This window comes from Anabas testudineus, chromosome 2, assembly GCF_900324465.2.
Source record: "Anabas testudineus chromosome 2, fAnaTes1.2, whole genome shotgun sequence".
In the NCBI taxonomy this organism is placed as follows: Eukaryota; Metazoa; Chordata; class Actinopteri; order Anabantiformes; family Anabantidae; genus Anabas; species Anabas testudineus.
In genome coordinates, this window is record NC_046611.1 from 21601781 (window position 1) to 21616437 (window position 14657).

The following is a 14657-nucleotide window of genomic DNA, read 5'->3' on the forward strand; positions in this document are numbered from 1 at the left end:
CATCTGTCTAAAAAATTGCTCTTTTGTGAGTCTCTGTAAGTCACTGTGGTGCTTGATGATGTCATTGCGCAGATATATGACATAATTAGTTCGGCTTAAATGCAGCACCAGAACATAAGGAAGAACGGGAAGTACATAAGATGACACCCAGGGGTGTTGCCCCTCCTCATTTTCCCAGACACAAAAGGGGCTTTACTGAATGATTCGCAGCTGTCAGCACATACAGCATGCTTCGTCTTTTTTAATAAGCTCAGAGCTTAACAGTATGGCTTACAGTTAGACAGTAATGATGCTGATTCTGACATAGAGGGTTGTTTGTGGCATACCTGTGATTTTTCAGTGTGTGCAGGGGACAAATAAAAAGGCGTCATGAATTTTTCAAGACTTTAAGCTTCAAGAAAACCGTAGAAATGCAAAAGAAATTACAACACACATTGCTGCACACCTTTAAAAACCTCCAGCTGCTCAGTTCCTGTGTTTCTCACAGTTGTCAGTCTTTTTGATGCGTTATTCTGGCATTATTTATCAGCTACAAAATGGTGATGTCTGTTTTTCAGTCGCTGAGAGTATTCTGGCTTTTTTGCTCCCTGCTGCTTCATCAACACTCTGGTTCAGCAGCATTACCTCAGAGCAATCTGAGAAGACAAGAGACTTTATTTTAGGAGCAGTCACTGTCTGCTAAGATGAACTGTGAACAGCTAAAGATAGAGGCTCTATTTTAGTAACTGAAGATATTAAAGATATATATGAAACAGGCTTGCAGAGAAGATGAATGATATCATATTCATTCAGATTGTGGCTGAAGGGGCTTTTATGAAATATCCTAAGGTTATCTTCAGTTTGTGACCTCCAGTGTAATTATGGATTTTTAATTGACAAAGGTTAGTTAGTAAATGATTTGTGGTCAAGCTGCAAATTAACTCAACATCTGAGAAACAAATCTGCCTATGTATTTAGCCATTGGCCCAATGACACATTATTGTTAGAGCTTGTCGCCATTTCAAGGGCACCAACCAACATGAACACAAAACAATGTGCTTATTGTGTTATAATTGAATCTCTAAAATCAGCATCATCAAGCAAATTTGCACCAAAGGCCTTGGATAAAGCAAGTGTGGCACTGTTACATGTTTGTCTACATTGTACGTGGATGTAAACGATATGTAAAATACAAAGAGAAATGAATGACTCATTTGCTGAACCATGAACATTATAATACTCTGAACAAGCTCTCTAATCATGTATGACAGGAAATTAATTTCCTTCACAAAGCACATTGTAATGGTCATGTAGCTATTGCTCAGCTAATTTAGAAATATGTTTCAGCTTGAGTCATATCTAATTACCTTTCTTATTCATCACCTGTTTATTCGTGTGTCATTACGAAGGCGGCCACTTACAAGGGTTAAAAGAATCCGTGAAATCTTATTAGGCTGCCACTCACTTTGGTAACCAGGAAGACTAATGGCAGAACTCTCCAATGAAGACGAACAACATGAGCCTTTTTTCAAATGCCAACCCAAAGAAATTGCTGTACTGATGCCCAGAAAGAGGAATGAACTGACTCCTCATAGAATCACAACTGATTTGAGCATTTATAGTTTTAATGTCATCTGTTTGAAGCTACTGCATGTACTACAGCATGAACTAAATTTGGACACATGGGAACAGGAAGAAACACAAGTGGAGGATCAAAACAACACTCCAACACTTGCTGTTGATAATTTGACATTAACAATGGGGAACTATGTGAAATGCAATGTAAAAGATGTAACTTGTAGAATAAGAAGAATTTTAGCTATTGTTATTTAGGGTAGTACTGTACATGACTGAAATATGCAGGGACATACTGAAGAACATGATATGCATGATGTTGAAAGCTCCTGAAACAATGTGGTGAGAGGACCCTTGTTAGCTTTGTTTGTTGTCTTTTTTAATACATGTAAAAAGATGCTAAACACTTTTTATAATCCATTTACCATGCTTTAATCACTTTCATAATTAATAGGCTACGAAAATTAAATGTTAGCTTAGCCTTAGGTTGCACACATATTTAAAACATTTGCCACGACAACAACTCAGTCATGTCTTTAGACATTCTTATATTGTTAAAAGACAATTTCCCTGAAATTCAAATTATTTGTGTAAGCTTTGTCCTGAATAGTCTGCAAAAAGTACTAAAACAAAATGCCTTGAAAAGTGTGTGTCCACAGAACTGATTTTCTTCTTGAAGATATGAAAGATTGTTCTATTCTAGTATCATATAATGTATTTTTGCTCACAGTGCCCCACCTACAACAACAGAAGACAGGTATATCCACATCAGCACAAGTGAGATAAATTAACTCTACCTCTGTCCTTAGCAGGATTTAGAGCGAGCAGCTGAACTGATGTATTACCACCATCTCATTGGTGTCAGGTGAACGATGAATGTCTAGATATGAAAAGCACGAAGACACCACAACAAGACACTTTATAGCCCTGTTTTTCTTTTTTTTTTTCTATGACCTCCCAACACAGTGGGCAGGAGCACACTGTAATGTGCAGAGAGGTGTGTGATTTAATTGTGTACCTATCTGCCAAATCTCCCAAAGTGTCTGTGACCTTCTTCATCCTGTACGCTTGCAAAGTTACAGCCACTGCCCTTTCTCAGTGATGATTTCATGAGGTAATATGGTGCGCTAATGGAGAGATCGATAGCGTGACGTCAGTAGATGCATATTAATGCCGCTGTGGCCTGTATGTGTGTATGTGTGTGTGTGTGTGTGCGTGCGTGCTGAGTTTGGCCTTGAGACCTACGGTATCTCTAATGATGTGAGGAAAATGACATCAGAGGTTGGCTGACAGCCCAATAATGAGTACAGCATTCAGTCCAAACCCAGAAACATGCTCTACTGTGGCCCTCTTCCTCTGGCCTCTCAGCCCAGACAGCCATGACTTCTGAGCCTGGTGAATGCTAATTGGGCTCTGATGTATTGTTAGGTGCCTACAGAGAAAAAGATGGTGGGAAAGATACATGGAAAATGGGATACTGTACATGTGAGCTGTAGATTTAAAGGTAGTATGGAATGAAAACGTGTGATTTACGGTAGAGACAGCTCCTCAGAGATATTGTTGTTAATAAAAATGGCATGCCTTCAGCAGTTAATGCCACAGCTGGAAAGGTGGGATTAAAAACAGGCATTCTAACAACTTAACAATGTATGCTACGAACTGCTGTCAGCTCTTTCTATCCCCTGTACACTGAGCAACAGACGCTAAGAGTCAAGAAGTACAGTATAAAGTCAGCACTCAGACAACTGCAAACAAATTGGGAGTTGATTGTTCACATATTGTGTCTAATTGTAATGTGGTTCTCCTGTAAACTGTGAGATCTGCAAAGAAATGATATGGAATTGTGAATGAGTGACTATTACATATGGTATGGGGTCATTCTAGGTCGAACTTTTATCTCTCATGTGTTACACACATTCAAGTCATCTTTGTTTTTGTGGATAAGAAACTATCATTATTGAAAAATTAGTGTTGCAGTTGAGACATGAAGGCAGTGATCCGGCCTTAACAGATCAAAATGTGAAAGTCAGTCACAGTCACTTCACACGTTTTTATTAAATGTTAAACAAAGCCACGTTATTTGTACTTAGTCGAACTGCTTTTCTTGCCCATCTAACCACATCCTGGACTATGAAGTGAAAGTCGGATCTACAGTCCTCACCTCTGTGCAACCTGCTTTACTTTATGAAATGAAGTTTAATGAATTAAAAATGTTACTTCACAACATAACCATGCTATGACTACGCTACGCTTAGTCGCACAGGAAATGAATTACTGGGATACAGTGTTGTCTATCTAGAAAAGCTTGGCTTTATGATTAGTAGTTTGTCTGCAGGTTGTGTCTTACGTGCTTTAAAGGTGTTATAACCTTCTTAACAGAGTCTGTGGCAAACTCTATTGTAACAGTAGCACAAGTCAGACGTCAGAAAACTGGCTTAGTAATGCCAGTTGGCCTCATGTTCGTACCGGTCATACCTGAGTGGAGAATTGTGCAAGGTTATCTATTGTTGCTGTCAGTTCAGTTATTTATTACTTCAAACATGAGGAATTTGTCATTTTCCTTTCTTTGAAAATGGTGTAAAAGTTGTTTCAGGTGCTTTTTCACCCTGCATCAATAAAATACTTTTAGAATAGTGACATTAAAATGTTTGAAAACAAACAGACTTACCTTTGGCACATTCTTTTTTCAGGCAATATGGTTGAACACATAAAAGTAGTGAAAAGTCAGAAGTAAGCAAATAATGTTACGGAGTGGCATCAGTCTCAGGTTTGCTAACAGGTTTCTGCATAAATTTAACCTTTAATTTGTAGAAAAATAGAAATGCATGTGTTATTTCATCTTTAAAATGTTATGCTTAACTTTAAAGAGCCGCAAAGATTCAGAGGTTGATTTTCAGAAATGTCTAAAGGTTTTTTCACCCTGGATCAGAAGTGAATCACATCAGCTTTAATACCAAAATATTCACATCATAATTTAAACACGGAGACGTCCTGGCAACCTTACACCTCACACCCGGTATATAAACATGGAATAAAAAGCAAAAACCAAGTCAGAAAACTTCACAGCAGTCTGACAGTAAAAAGTGTAAATACAGCAACAGTGTTCCATAATGGCTGAACTTTTGCTCTGTGCTACAGTCAGTTAAGCAGGGCCCTGGTGGCAGCGCTGATGAAAAGGCTTAATGTGGATTCCCCTCCAGAAAGCTGTCACTCACATGACCCCTGAGACGAGCAGGGGGGATCCTGGGTTGAAGCTTGTTTGGGTTGTGGAGTAGATTTATACATGTAGGGAAGTTATTTACAGAAGCAGCTCTACAACAGCAACGCTGGGTGTGACCGAGTCAAGCAATGACCTCCCAAACATTTTAATATGTTTGCTGTTGGATCGTATTATCGCTCTTATCTAATGAAGTTCTGCTTCAGATTCGATGTAACAGTGTAAAAGAACTTCATTTGTTTACAGCTGAGAGAGGTTTTGTTCCAACATGACTTGTTGGGGGTTTCCCATCACTGTGAATTCAAAGGTTAATTCTGCATCTTTCTAGTTTGATTGGTGTAAAATGCTCAAACACAACAGACTTATGCATAAAATAAATTAGATTCATGGCTTCAAATAAAAACTGGTTGTTATCAGAAGTGACCTACATTTTCATTGTTTTATTGTCACTGACTTGCTCAAATGTATTTTTAAACCTCCACAGTAGTCTAACTTCTGCAATATTCAGAACTGTGGGATTGGTTTTTACTTTTATTTAGTTTCTTGTCTGTTACAAATGTATCTCGACACATCCTGAGCTGTGTGATTAATTTCTGAAAGGATGAGTTACAGTCTGTGTGCCTGTCTTTCCTAATGTCTGTTACCGCTGATGAATCGCTTCACATTCCTCAACCTCTGTTTTCCTCACTGAGAACCTATTTGTCAGCTCATCCCTGCAACTTGCCATCGCAGCCACTAAAGGAACACAGCTGAGACTGAAGCCATTTGAGTGAAATATATCCAGTGTGATCTTATGGTGCCCAGAAAGGCCACCGGCGCCACGCCCACTCCCAGCGCATCCTCCTGGGACAGGTTGCCTGGCAACCCTGGCTGATTGGGTTAGCAGGGTTAAGAAAGGGTCTGGCACGGGCAGGACGAATCAGATCACGCCCATTGATCATCTCCTCTGTGCGCTCCTCTGAGAGCTGAGGCCGCGGCCGCAAAATCAAAGCCCTGCCATCACGTCTGAGAGGGGGTTATTTCGCACAAAGGGAGCAAAGAGACACATGGCAGGCTTTTGTGTGGCTGCTCAGTCTGACGTCTCGTACTGCACATCACCATGTGACGCTGCAACTGCTCACTGTTGCAAGTGGTTTGACTGTAAAGAGATTTCAGGCACTATGGCAGACAGATCTGGAGAGCAGGGATGTACAGACAAGCCTTCGGTGTCTAGAAAAGGTCGTGCTCTGCGGTGACCCATTATCAGATATTATGAGATATGGGGGATCTATTTAGGGTCATTAGCTGTAATTTGGATTGACTCACAAGTGTTAAAAGGTGTGAGTAGTGGGGAAGGGGAACACAGTGGAGGGCTGCAGGGTGGGTGGTACTATTCCAAATGCCACCCACAGCACCTGTAAGTGGGAGTCCCTACATGATCCTGATATGTTGGCCTGAAGGTGGCAAATCCAGTTTCTTTAATCATCATATTAAAGTTATTATAATATTACTTTACTTATACAAGTCATCGTTTCAATTTACCCCTCACACTCCTTCTTCCTTGCTACAAAATCATGAATTACTTCATTATAAGATATGTTTCCAGTCACCTCACGATGCTGATTACAGTAGGGCCACTAAGGCGATCTTGAGGTCATTGTTGATTCAGGTGGACCGTCACAGACGTGGCTAAAGTTAACATCTTCATAATATTGGCAGCTGTGGTCACAGGGACATGAAGCTGCTACTTTATTTATATAGATATAGGTCATATCTCTTCAGTCTGCTTCGTTCAAACAGCACCATCAGGACTTTTCTCTATTTAAAAAGGCTGAAACAATTGTTGCTATGAGTGAATTATAACAGTTCCTCCTGGTCGCATAAAACTGATTTAAATCACTATTTTGCAGCTGGAAAAGGTGGAGCTAATTTTTATTATTATTATTTATGTCATCTGCATTGTCAAGCCACAGGAGCTGCAAAGTCAAAGCGTTATGGTTAGAACCACACAACCACAGAATTTGTCATCTGCAGCCCTGACCATGCACCCAGACCAGGTGAAAGTCCACCAAAGACCAACACCTTTCATTTCCACTCCTCCTTCTTCTAGCACTGACTTGAGGAGACAATGAGACCTTCACCACAAAGATCGCTTAAAGCTGCTATAACTAATTTCAGATGGCCTTCTGAGAACCAAAACAAACTCAAGGCTATAAACACACCTTCACTTCTCGCCCCTCCTTCCTGTGTTTCTGAAACAACGTCACTCGCTTTGCATGTCTCCACATAGCCAGTGTCCTGTGCAATGCTTCTAATGCCTATATTTTTAATACAAGTGGTGCTTAGCCACAGAATCAAGTTGCAGTCTTGTTGTGGCTGGTTGTGTTATGAAGGTAATGAAGTACTTCCTGAACCATGTAATGAGTTTATGAAATAATTGGAAAGTAAAGGGTACGGTGTGTTTCTTTCTTTGAAAACATTCAGATACTTGTATACATGCCCTCTGTAGATGTCTGGTTGAAACCAGTCCACAACAGTTCCTTTGCTTCACACATCAACATTGTTTGGCAAGAAGTGAATGTACCAGTGTTGGGACTGGCCAACTGTTCCACCAGTACTGCAGGCCTTTGGTGGCGACTGCTGAAGTCCTGGAGAGGTGTAAAGTGCAGCGAGGCAGTGTGTGGTGCAGGCTGGGTGATCCCTCCCACGTCTCTTTACTCATGCTGTCCCGAGAGGAGGTAGACACCCAGCCAACTGGTGTCACAGTTCCTCGGCCAAACTCACTGAGTCACCGTGAATGTGGGGCACAGACGCCGATCTGTTGGTCTCCTTACCACCAGCTTAGACTTCATTTTTGTGGTTTGTTGCTTTATTTTGCAACATCTGGTAGTTTTTGAGTGAGTGTTTTGTTCTTTTTGACATGATTTGAATAGTTTTATCCATGCTAATATACATGCATGTGCACGTGTGTGGTTTGAAACATGATTTGTAGTATGTTGCTGTGTCTTATCGGGGTGTGTGTGTGCGCTTTTTGATGTTTCACACTCTCAATGTTTCATCTTCGTTCCCCCCGCAAGATGATTTCTTCCTAATTTCTTATGTAACATCATGTTAATATTGTGAAGAGAGGCCTTGTCTGCACTAAAGGAAGGTCAGGATTTAATTTTTCATAGAGTTTTCATCGTCTGAAATGTGTCTTAACTTATGGTGCTATTGGCTTCAAAGATTAGACGAACGTTTTTATTTTGTTGTTTACAAAAATTTATTCATACAAATCTTACAACACTTTTTTTTTTTAACATTTATTGACTTGACCCTTGCGGATCGTCATTTAAAGTATATTCACTTCTACACAGTAAATATATATATATCTTTGAAGATTATTTCTTTTGGTAAGGCTATTGAAGCTTTCATTATCATACATATAGTTTCAGTTTCATGGAGAGGGGGAAACTGATCATTCCCTCTGCTTTCACAAAAATCTACATCAAGAGCTCTTAAAAACAAAGTGCAAAAGAAAGCAGTGCAAGCAAGTGCTTGACGTCTAAGCTGGATGGCACTAAAGATCCTATCAAATGACTGTGCAACACAAAAACAACAACAAAAAAAGGTGAAATGTAAGCTGATGATGTGCAGCATTGTAGGGCCACTAAATAGCCATCTGTGATTCATGGCAATTTTAAAGTCGAAGCAAGGAACCACAGCCGCAAACTGCTCCCTGCGTCACAAAGCCTAGAGGAGAATGCAAAATTAAAGAAAGATTGATACAGTAAACACAAATGGAAGAATGTCACTCTGCTGTTTGCTCACTTTGTCTGCTAATGTTTACCTGATGCATCACTACAGCTTCCTCAAGAACTGGGCACAAGTGTGCCGACCACCAGATAGTTTTTGAATGTTATTTGCTGCCAGTGAGTTGTCAGTCTCGCCATGTTGGCTTCATAAACCTGAACTTTTTTTACTTATTTTTTATTTTTTTCCCCTCATTAACACTTCAATATCCTCCCTTGCTTCCTTTATTTGCTTTCCCTCAGTGTCTGCAACTCCACTTAGCCTTCCTCTTCTTTAAATTCAATTATGCCAATTTAGTCAGCTGTGGCTGCTTTTGTATGATAAAGATAATAAAAAATGACCACTTTCATTGTCACAACGTGTTCTTGATATAAAACAGCTGGTTACAATAACTCCAGTCGATTAAAAGCAACAGAGCCTAAAAGATAAAGTATGACATTAGACTGAGAGATTCTTTGCCAGCAGTAAAGTACATTCAGATAAATATTTCAGTGCAGGACAAGGCTCAACATACAGCTCATGTAGAAATATCAGTGAGGAGAACAGAACACAAAACAACATCCAGAGATGACAGGTGTGTGTGTTTGCAGTAGTCAGAAAGAAAGCTACGTTACATGTCAGATGTTAGCATGTAACTGGTATCATTTATTGGTGTTTTTATGCTTTTTTTTTTTTTTTTCAATTTGCCTCAATGTGATTTGAATGATGTTGGTGATACTCAAATGGGCAGAGAGACATGCGAAAACCCTCAGCGGAATGACAAGTCTCCAAATACACAGAAACCAGTTGATAGAAACAGAAACTTGGCACTTCACATGAGTCAAAGGTGTAAGCTCACTCTGTAAACACTGGAGAAGAAAAGGACAAAGAAAGCCTCAAACGTACTCTGGTCCTCATCTCAGATTTGGGATTCTTTTTGACAAACATCCCATCTTGACTTAAAACAAATGAATAACTGCTATTTTTAAAGCCACTGAAGGCCAACAGGGCTAACATCCAGTCTGACGACATGACTTTTTCTCACCCTAATATCATCCTTTGCTTCTACACGCAGGATGCAGATTGATTTGTACCTTTAGTATCAATCAGCAGAATCTGTGAGACTCTCGAGAGACAGGAGCACAAATGAGGTGGAAGAAGATTTGTGTTTGAGTGTTTGGAGCAAGATCACAAGAGTTAAAGATGAGAAGGAAAATAGAGAGGGACATGAGATGTCCCTACAAGGGCATGGCCTCAGGAAAGAGCCTGAAACTCACCGGAAATTTGGGAGAGAACTGTTTCAGCCAGTCTCCCAAAAAAGCCTCAAGCTCATCCCCGTCCGGGAGGGCATCAAAGTCTATCTCTTGTAGGATTGGGTGTATATCTATGTCTTCAAGGCTGTTGTGAATAGAGACAACTAAACTCTTAATGTCACTTTACAAAAAGCAGCATTCAATACATTGATTGTCTTTTAAACTATTTATTTTCCTCACAATCGTATCTCTTCACTAAATGTTTAAAAGACAGAAAGCTGTTGGAGCATATCATCATGTCAACAATTGTCTCCCCTCAATCAATAGGTCTAAAAAAATAAATCAATGGATACATAAATAGGGGTTATTTTTTTCGAAGGAACAAAAAAATTGGTCCACAAAGTAGATATGTGCGTTCTCAAGTGCTTTAAGTACAAAATAAAAACAATATTATTATCAAAATATTCATTTTAATGGCTTACTTCATACATAAATACATGTTTAAGAACACAAAAGGGATCCACTGATTGTTCAGATCTCAAAATGACTTCATCTGGGGCTGCACACACTTTTTTTTTTTTTGTTTGTTTTGTTTTTCAGGTGGGGAGGGGAGGATGCTACAAATATGCCAGCCGGCGTCCTTTGTTTCTAATTCTCTGTCTATACCTTTTCCCAAGGACTGCTGCCAGGTATTTCTTGACTGCCATTTGCTTTCTGTAGCGGCTGTAGCTGTCTGTGAAGATCCCGTCTGAGTGTCGCTTGGACAGGGGCTCTGAGATGTCGTCCAACGTGTTTCCAGCTCTGTGAGAGAGACAAGAGGAGGGATTCACTTCCATCACACTGACACATGTGCATCCATATGACCTCTGCATGTACAGCCTGTGGTGCCGAGGTGAAGAAACACTTGAATTAGCAGCTTTGTTCCAAAATGCCCGTTTTGTTGAGAATAACACAGGAGTGCTCTGCAAAGCTTGTGCCCTTAATGTAGAACATCCACTATTTATTTTCTTCCAGCAGTGAATAATCCTTTCAAAATAATCTAACAGAGGCTTTTATTTTGGAGGCATCGGTATAGTCGCTTTGTTTAACTTTCAGCCCATCCCAGGATGTTTTCTCTCATAGTTTCGATGTGCAGTAAAATCTGATAGTAATTGGATCTCTCTCTTCCATCTTGAATCACCGGGACTCAGTCCTGCAACTGTTTCATATGGATATAAATTTAAGCCAGTGCGGGTTCATTCCTCCCTCTGCGCCTTAACGACGCAGCAGCCGGTTCAGAAAATGACACTTCCCAAATCAATCAAGTGCCGGTTTGCGCTCCCCCTCCACGATTTTATAGCATTAATAAAAGTCTGATTCAGAGGGCAGCAGCATGCTGGGAGATAATGGGACCACAGACATATACAGCACGTATAACAGCGTGAATTATGAGCATTTAAAGGACCAGAGAAACAAGAACGTACACAAGACAGGAAACAGTCAATAGAAAAGAAGAGGTGTCAACCAAAAAGATGTTCTTACCCTACACGTTTTGCCATCAGAGAATGCAGATATTTCCTTGCTGATAACTGACCCAGCGCTTTCCTGTAGGCTTTATTAAACATGCCGTCTGCATGCCTTTCCGTTCTGGGATGATAGATAGCCACACAGTAAAATCACCACACGGCCAGCGCAAGAGGCAACAATGACAAGTAGCTGCACTGCAAAAAGTGTCTTAACACGTCAATTATGTGCCGGGCCTCAAATGTCTTAATGGAGAATCTGAAATATCTCAAAGTAAAAGTTTTATTATTATTAATTTGCAGAATGCTCCGATCTGTCCACTCCACATCAGGGACTCTGCTTCGTTATGCAAATGTCTTTGTCTTTGTAAATTAGAAATGTCCATCAGGATCCGTTTTTTTTTTTTTTTTTTTTTTTTTAATAATGCGGGGTTTTAACTGGTTTCGTTTTCCTAGGAGTTAAAATTAAAACGAGACCAATTTGGTTTGAAATAAAATTTAAAAAGATCTCTCTTCAGAAGTCACTGACAACATCTCGACAATACGGTACACTGATTCACACAAAACGCACAACATACATGGACATAAATAGGACTAAAAGCAATGAGATGTTCGACATGGAGGTCTCCAGCTCTGAGGAAAAAAAACAGGAAAAGTTTGCGCTCGCACGGTGCTGATAGTCACCTTTTCTCTGGTGGGTAATACAAAGTGTAGACGTCGTCAGCGACAGACGGGGCGCTTCTCACGTCCATTTGGTCTCTGTCATAATCCAGGGACGGTAAAGAATTTCCATCCTCATCATAAATCTCACTGTCAAGTCTGGGGGTGAAAAAAAAAACAACAACAAAAAACATTACATGCGTTTTCACAATCTGTTTCCCAATCTGCACATGTGTGACCGAGATCTGACAGTGTCACCGAAATAGGATGAACGCAGTTAAACCAGCCTGACAGGAAGGAGCACACACTTTGGCAGTAACATGTTTCAAGAACCGTTTTGGACACGTTTAATGTCTTATATTTGATAGGAACAAGAACTATTTTCTTTCTATCTACTGTATCTCTGTAGCAGACCTTTGTTACACAACACTTTCTACAACACACTGTTGTACAAAAATGCATTTTCCTCAAATGATTTCTATTAATTATCTAATCTCGTAAACTGGCCGATTAATGTTTGCAGGACAGTGAGACACTGTCCTCCACTGCGCCAGGAGCCAAAATTACATTACCGCGGCTCCCTGGTGAATGTTTCTCTGTAATTATTTCTGTGTGAGCAGCCCTATGGATTGTCTGTCAGATGATGTTATCCAGTTATCCAGCAGGCTATTACAGCCACAGACATAACCAACAGTGAAAACTGAAACGGTCTGTAGGCTGTGCGCTTCTGTTGCTGAGTGTAAGAATTTCAAGTTCCCCTTAACGTGACACCTGAAAAGTGGCACCTAAACAAGTAAGAGTGTACGTACCTAACACTGGGAAAGCTAAGTCCCACAGGTGAGCAGTTGACGCTGTAATGCATTATGATTCCATAGATGACTAAAGCTAGAGTCGCTTTGCTAGACATTGTCCTGCTGCAAAAGACAAAACCACACAAAAACAAAACACGACATCAAGTGAGGCCACGGCAGTGTAGGAAAACCAATATAAAGAACAATTAACTGAGGCATTGAGGCGGATTTCAACTTTTACACCTATCAGTTTCTAGAAACAAAAAACATCAGCCACACCTGACTTTTACCCAAACGCTCCCCACTTTTACGCAGCGTAAAACCACCGAAAAGTGCTTCCTCTTACCAGTGGCGAGATGCCGGACGCAATCCGCTGAAAACCTTAACTGGGAGAGTGAGACGGGATCTCTAGCTCAGTCTGTCTCTCTCTCACTCTCTGCCTTCCTCTCCTCTTCCTCTATTTCCTTAGTAAAGCGCCTCTTCAGTCTCTTTGTGCTCGCTCCGAGTGTGCAGCCCTCGGTGCGCCCGAAGCTTAGTTCTCGGGGATTTCTACGTGTATTCGGTCATGAGAAGAGCGCCCAACATTGGTCTGCGGAGAACTTTCCTGCGTCCTATGAACTTAACTCCCTTTGGTTTTTTATTCATGAATCCGAAAGACATGCCTTTTTCACTTGTCACGTAGCGAAGGGGGGGGCAGAAAGGGGAGGTGGGCGGCTGCGTCATCGCCGCCCCGTCCCATTGGAGTGCATCCTTCTTCCGCGTCAAAGAAAGACCCCGAGCCAAGTCATAAAAACGGATGAATCTCGAATTCAAACATGATCATTAATTAAATAGTGAATTAATGTCAACATTTGACGTCACGCCATAAATAGAATCACGTGGCCTTTGAAGCCTGGAGAGACGTGAGGAGCTGTCCGGTGCTGAAACTCACAGCGGCTCTCCAGTTGACTGACAACTTCTATTCTGGAAAAGTTTCTCCAACTAAGACTCGAAATAGATAATCGTGAGGCAGCTGACTTTATTTAGCAGTGTGTGTTTAGAGTCTTTACCTGCCCAAACACACCAAGGGCAGATCTGCACAACCAGTATTGCTCAGAGGGTTATCTGGTTGAAGCACTGGGATTAATGGATGATCTGACACTGTCTTACTCCCGTTTTATTTCTGATGAAAACATGCAGCTCGAAAACATAAACTTTTATAAAACAAAGACCAGTTTGCACAATACACTTTTCAATGAATCCAATGGGGTTAGTAAATGTCTGGATTTTCTATTATTCTGATCAACATCTGGCATGTTGCCATTTTTTATTAGTTAAGGCCTTGTGGAGCTGTCCAGTGCTGAAATATGATGGATGGTCTTTGTTCTAGAAAAAGTTCCACAAACTAAAGTCTCAGAAGCAGTTGAATTTAATACAATTAATCTATTTTTACTTATGCTCCTGATGTCTTTCTTTTCTACAATCAAATTTGAGGCAGTTATTAAGCCAAATATGAAGCCACACAGCTTGAACCTGCATCACCTGGTTGAAGGACATCCCTGTTACAGTGGTAGATGTGATTCAAACCCATAATGACTAATCTGAAAAAAAAAAAAGTCTTTACGCGTTTCTTTAAGGCAGAAACAAAGCAATTCAAAGTCATTCTTACGTCGTCATTTACACAATTAATATTAGATATACTCAAAACAGTTAAACTATTAATTTTGCGTATAAATGTCCCCTATTGTTGATGTTTTATTATATGATTACAATGTTAATCCTGATGTAACAATGTCTATGTGGCATTTTAGTGATATAGTTGCTCCAAGTTGCTTGAGGTTGTTAAGCTGTTAAATGAAACCACCTCAACAGTTCAGAGGAAATACTGTGACATACTGTATCTGCCTTTGTGTGCAGACTCACAAGCAAAAGATGTTGAGAACCAAAGATT

General features: G+C 40.3%; 1 protein-coding gene across 4 annotated transcripts; it reads right to left on the bottom strand.

The window, feature by feature from the left end:
• Positions 1-8085: 8085 nt before the first annotated feature.
• On the bottom strand, positions 8086-13350 carry adcyap1a (adenylate cyclase activating polypeptide 1a). 4 transcript variants are annotated; one of them, XM_026361463.1, is made up of 7 exons: positions 13074-13350; positions 12746-12850; positions 11961-12095; positions 11296-11400; positions 10441-10575; positions 9799-9919; positions 8086-8482 (listed from the first exon to the last, which is right to left on the bottom strand). In XM_026361463.1, exons 2-7 carry the CDS (start codon positions 12841-12843, stop codon positions 8474-8476), a joined length of 603 nt encoding a protein of 200 aa, XP_026217248.1. In that variant the 5' UTR covers positions 12844-12850; positions 13074-13350; the 3' UTR covers positions 8086-8473. The 4 variants fall into 4 exon arrangements, with proteins under 4 accessions (XP_026217248.1, XP_026217247.1, XP_026217249.1 ...); XM_026361462.1 differs by having other exon boundaries at positions 8086-9919; XM_026361464.1 differs by lacking the exon at positions 11296-11400 and having other exon boundaries at positions 8086-9919.
• Positions 13351-14657: the final 1307 nt, after the last annotated feature.